This window comes from Scardinius erythrophthalmus, assembly GCF_964197995.2.
Source record: "Scardinius erythrophthalmus genome assembly, chromosome: 17".
NCBI lineage: Eukaryota > Metazoa > Chordata > Actinopteri > Cypriniformes > Leuciscidae > Scardinius > Scardinius erythrophthalmus.
In genome coordinates, this window is record NC_138237.1 from 33,520,852 (window position 1) to 33,529,112 (window position 8,261).

The 8,261-nt window shown below is 38.1% G+C and overlaps 1 protein-coding gene across 1 annotated transcript; it reads right to left on the reverse strand.

Moving 5' to 3' along the window:
• Nucleotides 1–256: 256 nt before the first annotated feature.
• On the reverse strand, nt 257–2,853 carry LOC308705185 (putative G-protein coupled receptor 34). Its single transcript, XM_081390079.1, has 2 exons — nt 2,765–2,853; nt 257–2,632 (listed from the first exon to the last, which is right to left on the reverse strand). Exon 2 carries the CDS (start codon nt 2,561–2,563, stop codon nt 1,580–1,582), a length of 984 nt encoding a protein of 327 aa, XP_081246205.1. The 5' UTR covers nt 2,564–2,632; nt 2,765–2,853; the 3' UTR covers nt 257–1,579.
• Between the last annotated feature and the right edge of the window lie 5,408 nt (nt 2,854–8,261).

Below are 8,261 nucleotides of genomic sequence, written 5' to 3' on the forward strand. Positions count from 1 at the left end.
TGCGACTCTGTGCCTTAGAGTCACTGTTACACATGGACATAGTTCTGAGTTTATTAGTTATCTTCACACAAAATCCAAGAAAGGCCACATAAAAAACAAGGAAGAACACCACTGTTGTCAGGTTAATAAAATAAAATATTCAACCATTTTTTTCTTTGCCTATTGTTTAAATAAAAAGTGCAAATATCCTTTAATCAGCATTTCCCCAGATTACTTTCATGTTAAGACAGAAAGTTGGTGGCTAACACTTAAACATTGGCAGATGCATTTATTACCACACACTTTGGTTGACTCATAACACAACAGTTAACATGTCAACCACATAAGATCTTTTTCACAAGGGAAAACAACAGCATTTACAAAGGTATTTTTTTTAGTACTTGCATAAATAATGGTCATGCTCTCAGTAAAATACATTAATAAAGGAAATGTAAAAAGTCTATCCACAAATAAACAGTCAGAGTACTCAAGCACAGTGGTTCTCAATTGATTAGTAATGCTTCCCGTATTTTGTTGTTGAAGTCAACAGCTCAGCAGTGCATCTAAAAAAGCGTTAGATTAATATGTTACTTGGTAGAAGCTAGTCAAATAATACAGATGCCAACACTGACATGTTCTGTGACATACCCAAAAATATGATAAATGAACAAAAAATTACCCACTAGGTCCACTTACGATGAGGATAATTTATAAGGATTTGTGTCAACCACAATTTGTTTTTATTTTGTGGCTGCAGAAACCATAAAAGCATTGAAATAACACATTTAGAAATCAAACTCTCATTTTCCTATTTAGCCTATATCATGTAAATAACTGTACATGTTGTTGGGCCTGTGCAGTTTCATACTTATATCCATTCTTAATTTTAGATAGACCATTTTGTTATTGTTTTTGGGACCACCACACAATCTGAATCAAAGCGAACCGATTTGAGAACAATGCTCAGCTACATATTCAGTATTTACAGAAACACAATAAATTCTTAAACACACTTACACTACCAGTCAGAGATTTAGACACACCTGCTTATTTTTTATTTATTATAACTTCCTGCATTTTTTTTAGATCATATGAAACAAATTCAGTCATGTGTGCCCAAATCAATAGTGTACATAATTTAAAACTAAATATCTTAGATTGCTGAATCTACAAAATTTGATTCATGTAGTCACAAATGGAAAACTCATCCATTAAGGATGAAAGGTTTGCACAGAGGTTGCGTAGGTTTGCGCAGAGAAAACTGATAATCGTTTGCACCTTGGAACCTATTTCCGGGAGTGCATTCTCGAGCCACCAGGCACTGTTTTGTGCGGATGGGCGGCCGGAGCGCGTTCAGGGTTTTCTGTTAGAACGATGTTGTGTAAGCTGCCCCTAAGTTAATATCTAATGATCTTCGCAATGGAAGTGAATCAATCAATCAAAACTAACTTTAGCTGGAAACTAACTTTATCCTAGATCTGCTGTAAAGCCAAAACAATCTCTGTTACTGTAATTTCCTATCATCACTGTAAAACTGCTTTGAAACAATTCATATTGTTAAAAACGCTATATAAATGAAGGTGACTTGACTTGACTAAGGCTAAATTTCAGTAAGCGAGCGGTTTATGCTGATTCTCCTTCTGTTTAAAGCATACATATTTTTAAACTTGCCCTGAATGGCACAGAGTATGGTTTTCCTGTATGCACTGTTTAAGAAGTAATAGATAATTGGGTCTAGGCAGCTATTTAGAGTGGACAGTAGCAAGGCACTCTCATTTAAGATGTGCAACAATTGTTGGCTAGGAAGATCCCTGATCACGTTCAGCTGAGCCAGAACGTATGGGATTCGTATTGCATGGTAAGGCAAGAAACACAAAGTAAAAATGGCCGGTACCAAGAAAGTCTTCATGATGACCCTCTTTTTGCGACTCTGTGCCTTAGAGTCACCGTTACCCATGGACATAGTCCTGAGTTTATTAGTTATCTTAACATAAAAACAAAGAAAGGCCACATAAAAAACAAGGAAGAACACCACTGTTGTCAGGTTAATGGTCCCACCGACAGTCCCCTTGCTGTGGAAGTGGAAGCAAACTTTGTTGCACGGATGTTTCTGACTGTTGTTTGTCAAAAAGGGCATCGTTCCTGAAATGAGGACAGCCCAGATGATGTAGCTTGCCATGTGGCTCCACTTGGTCTTTTGGATCCTGAACACCCAAACGGGCTTAACGACTTTCAAGTAGCGATCCAGACTAATGAGGCTGAGGAACAGGATGCTGGAATACATGTTGATGTAGAAGAAGATCCCCACCACCTTGCACAAGTAGAAGGGACCTACTTTGTTGTGGTAGTAAACCCGCAGGGGCAAACACAGGACCAGCAGAGTGTCTGCCAGGGCGAGGTGCCGCATGTATATGGCCATGGAAGAGTCTGTATGCCGCCGAAGGAAAAATATGTAAAGGGTGATGGTGTTGCAGAGCAGACCAATGCAACAGATGACAATGTAGCCAATGGGCACAAAGGGTGAAAGTATGCCATCATGAATCTGGCAGGATTCGTTCAAGGTTAAATTGCCTTCCTGCAGCATTGTGACAGCCAAAAAATTGGTGTACACTTGCTGACCACTGCTCCTCAAAAATCTTCACACACAGAGATCCTAATGAAGCAAAAGGGGGAAAGGTCAAAGAATGGTCTGCATTTTGACAGGTTCTTACTTGATCTTTCCTACAACTTGTTGAATTGCTATTGGACAAATGCTAAGATTTCAAGAAAAGAATAGCACTCTTACCTGTGTGAGTGATTTGCTTGAGCCTGAGCAAGTGACTAAGTGCATGTCTGTTCAGAAACTTCTGCACCTATGCAGGAGACTCTGCCCGTATGTGACGTCAGACCTGGTAACTGTGGTTGATGCTGCTGTTAAACCCCAGCAGAAATTCAGATATGTCACAGTGCTCAACAAAACTTGTTTCTAGAAAACCAAATCTCACTTCCTCTCTCTCAGAGAACAGGAAATGTCTGGTTGCCTCAAATGATAATTGGGGACCATTGCCTTGTTTTACCCCAACATTGTGCACAGTTGAGTAATATACACTTTAGAGTTCTTTGGCTTGTAACAACCTTACAATAACCTTAACAAAAACACTTCATTATAAAAGTTTAGTAGATTTAATAATATTAAACTTTCAACCCCCAACACCTTTCTTCTGACAATGGGCAAAACTGTCCCAGAACTGATCGACACAGAATGGAAATGGGACCTCACCTTTTAACAGATGTGACATAAATGTTGAACGGCCTCAACTTGCAGCTCCAAGCAAGGCAAGGGAGAAACTAATTTGTGACATTTTTTCCCAGACAAAAGCATTTGAGGTGAAACAAGCGCTGCTTGTGGGACAAGTGCAAAAGCAAGACTTCACTCATCTCCCTGTAGGATTTTGTGTGATATATAAAACTTATCATCAACAGACAAAGTCTTTGAGACTGGCTGTGACAGAAATGGAACCTGACATTGGACTTCTCACCAGCTGGAAACAAGCCCACAGTTCACACTGATTAGCCTAAAACGCATAAGTAGGTAAATGTTTTGATTTCAATAGCAATGAATATGAAAAAAATGTCTTTGCTATAGTAATAATGCAATTTTAATAGGCTATATATCCCTTGATATGTATGGATGTACAGTCAGTAACAAAATAATAAACTAATCTAGCATTAGGGGGCATAATAAATACATTTAAAATCATAATAAAATCTCCACAATAATAAGTCACTCTGGCCCATGTAATTTTATGTTACAGTCTGACCTGACCCCCCATTATAGAAAGGAAAAATTATGTGGCCCTCACAAAAAAAAAAAAAAAAAAAAAAAATGTTTGGGGACTCCTGTATTAGTGCACTTATTAACTGTGTTTTTATTATTTATTTGATTCCAAATGTATTCACAAAATCTTTTTTTAATTCCTTACCCTCTTAAAACAACTCAAAACATTAAAAGAGATGACAAGCAGTAATAACTTGTGTATATGATGCATAAGATAGGGTAAAGGCAACTATGTGATCAATTCCTCACCATCACATTGCAAGCCTAGATGAACAAATAGCAAAATAGCAAACTGATATGAAAAATCTTGTGCGATGTAAAGTGGTTTGACCCAGATAGTGATATTCACTTTCTGTACAAAAGTAAAAACATTGTTTATAGTGTTTATAATGTTTATAATGTACTATAATGCAACTTATTTTTGGAGTATTTTGTCCTGTCCAGACATTTAATTTATTCATAAACAATGAGAAACAACTCAATTCTTATACATTTACTGTACCGCTGCACAAGCTCATAACTGCTAGCATTGCTCACACAGGAAGTGACAAAAGAGCCAGTATCAATACTCATGCATGCCAGACAAACCACAAACACAGCTATAAGAAGCCTTGAACTTTCTAACTGTTAAATCTGCTGCTTAGTGCAGAAAATGATGAACAGGTCACCAAAATATTTCCAACCCACGCTGCAAAAACTCCCCCAGTTTCACTTACGACATAATCAGAACTAAGAGGAAAGTCATTCTGGGAACACACATCAAATGAAATGTAGTGTTACACATAACCTAGGAATTTCATTTTCTACTCTGAATATTTTAAAATTCAAATATCCACATACAGCAAACCATTAGATTGAGTAAATAATTAATACTTATTTAATCAATCTAAAATGAATATGTTGAAGTACAACATCTCAAATTGTGATATTTTTCCAGGGGGCCAATGTTTTGGAAAACATTGAAGCTTCCCCGGGCGCCGCCATTGATTAGCGGACTCCCACCAGCTGTTAGCAACCATTGACTCCCATTCATTTTGGCGTCACTTTGACAGCGAATAACTTTACATCTGAGGCGTTTAAAGACCCCATTTGTCTATTATTTATTTCTAAAGAAACACGAAAATGTATAAAAGGCTCCATTACCTTGTATCTTACGTTATGGCCCCGTAGAATCCGTTTTTGTAAAAATAGGCTAATGATTGCGTCATAACCAATGAAACTCTCTGTCGCACAGTAGAGAGATTACCGTATGGACAGGAGGAGAAGCTCGCGGGCATTGGGGGGACGTGGAGGCAAAGAATACTTAGCAAAAGTTGCTCCTGCTCCTAGCTCATGGACACCTCCTACTCACACTCTCCGTCTCTGCAAGTTTCGGAAGGGAATGATTCAGATTTCTCTTGGCACAGCTACTAGAAGACAGACAGGTTGCTCACGTCACATCTACGTCGTCAAGCTCAGTTTGAGTCTGCGCAGTACGGTCAGTCATCAGGAAGTGAGTGCTTCTAATTGACATCACTTTTCTCCGTTGAATCCAATGGGGTCGCTGTGTCCATTTCTTTTACTGTCTATGTATTTTTCTTTGTTTGGGACCTTCGAATTGGGACAGCCTTTGTTGCACCGCGGTGACGCAAACGGCTAGACTTTCCTCTTTAAATGAGTCTCGGTACGTTCTTCGAGGGCTGCGTCGGCCGCACACTTCGAAAGACGCTGCCTTCAAAGGATGCAGCCCCTGAATTGGGACACAAAGTGACAAGGAGGCTGTCTACACCTGGCCACTTCATGTGTTTTCTCAGATCGGATAGCTATCTGATTTATCAAAACAATTACATTTACACCTGGTCACATAAATGTGATTTTGCAAAACGGATATAAATGCAATCTTCAATTCCTGCACTATATGCAGATTTAATGGAGTGCACGTCACCGAAAGCAACAGATATGAGCTGCATTTTATTGATCATCAGCTAAAATTTCAACATCAAAGACCGCAAAAAAAGAGAGCGGCAACAGCCCTGGTAAAATCATTTCATTTCTATACTTTTAATGAAGATGATTGTGTGTTAACCGCCTGCAACTTACTTTCACTTTGATTTGCGAGTTTGCACGTTGGCTTGTCAAGTCAAGTCATCGTCATTTATATAGCGCTTTTAACAATGTAGATTGTTTCAAAGCAGCTTTACAGAGATAAGTGTATAATTTAAGGTAACAGAGATTGTTTTGGCTTTATAGCAGTTCTTTAATAAAGTTATTTTCCAGCTAAAGTTAGTTTTGATTGATTCGCTTCGCCGGCCGCTAAGACGACACCATTCTCTCTACACAGACTTTAAACGCAAACCTATGATAAGCGCTGATGGCGTTCACATGCGCATTCAGAATTGGTTCTATAGTTATGTGCGTTTGAATATATGTGCGCAGGTTTGGAATTCCCTACAAACCAAGCCTAAACAAAGTTCTGGTCTTTCCTTATAAATTTTGATACAGAATATTATTTTGTCACTTCGGGGTAGGTACGCGAAACGAATTTTCCCGACAACGCTTTATCTGTAGAGTGGTAAAGGGATCCTCCATAGGGAGAGACTTGGCACTTCAGCACTGCTTTGACATCGGGTCCAGGCGAAGGTCCTTCGTCAGATCTGGATACGGCCTGGATCCGGCAGGCTGCGGGAAAACCTCAGGATAAACAAAGACACTAAAATTAGCGTAGATGCCATTCTTCTTATGATGTAATGAGTACATCAGGATTTATGGGAAGTGTTCCCGGTTCCGGCTGACCTATGCAGCCTAACATTGAATTATAGAAGTCTATAATGTATTATGTGAATGCTAGGTCAAAGATATGTGTTTTTAATCTAGCTTTGAACTGACAGAGTGTGTCTGCTTCCCGGACAATGGTAGGAAGACTGTTCCAAAGTTTTGGTGCTAAATAGGAAAAGGATCTACCGCCAGCGGTCGATTTTGATATTTTAGGTATTATCAACTGGCAGGAATTTTGAGATCGCAATAGACGTGAAGGAAGTGCTTTGTAAGTAATCAGCAATATTTTTAAATTTATGCAATGTTTAATAGGGAGCCAGTGCAGTGTTGACAGAACCGGGCTAATATGGTCATACTTCCTGGTTCTGGTAAGAACTCGAGCTGCTGCGTTTTGAACTAGCTGTAGTTTGTTTATTAAGCGTACAGGGCAACCACCCAGTAGAGCATTACAATAATCTAGCCTTGATGTCATGAACGCATGAACTAATTGTTCCGCATTTGTCAATGAGAGCATATGGCGTAATTTAGATATATTTTTAACCCCCTGAGGTCGGCTATCTCGCCGGCGCGATAGGCTCGCTTTTTTCTTATCAGTTCAAACGAGACTCCAAATACTCTGTTGACTTTGATTTTACAAACAAGTTTCATACATCAATCGATCCTGTTAAGTGTGTATTATTTTTGTGTATACTCACAATAAAAACAAAGTGTTGTGCTTTTTGCCAAATAAATAAAAATAAACATGATGTGAGTTCTGCTTTCTCTCTGTCAGTGAAGTCAATTCTGAAATGCATCCGAAAATGAACAATAACTCAGCAAATACTTAGTCAAACAGACATACAGACACATAGGCATGAAGCTTGAATTCTCTTCTTTTAAATGAAGTAATTTATATAAAAAAACAAATATTCTCAGTTTATGTAATATGTATGAAAAGAGAGAGATGTCAGTCGTTCTCATCTCAGCTCATTATTTTTAATATGACCCCTCCCACGGAGAGCGCGCGCTATTCAAACGCAAATGACTGAGGCAATTCATGCAAACTGTGAACACCCCCATATCAGCTCGAGAAAACACATCAAGTTTAGTCAGATCATTGTACTTGTTTACACCGTCTCGCGGAGCTGTGAGGAATAATTCTATCATAATAATAATAATGGAAAATGTACCTCAGAAGTGCTGGTATTTCGAGGAGCAATGGATGGAATACTGTAGTAAGTTTTTTCATTCTCAAGTGAATCGCGTTTCTGTGTAAATGAATGAATGGCAGAGATGTGCGCTGTTTACCACAACTCGCAAAAAGACGGTTTAAATTTGAATCGCGTTTCTGTGTGTGAATGAATGATCCGCTTTTAGCAAACTGTATTGCTATACTGAGATGAGTAAAAATCGACTGAAATATGTTGAAATAAAATGTATTTGTATTAACATTTATATTCCTTATAATAAAAACGAAAGACCTTTGTTACAGACATATGAAAGACAACATTTCGTGTTTTGGATAGATTATACATTTTTTTCATACATTTTTACTGTAAAATATCTGCCACCTCAAATAAGCTTTTGTTTGCCAATTTTTGCTCATATGTTAAATATAGTATGTTTTGTCAAAAATAAAGTCATCAACTAATATGTTATTATGTGTTTGTTCCAATGTATAGGTTATATTCAAGTAATGAATCCTTAACTTTGAAATATGTATGATAAAATG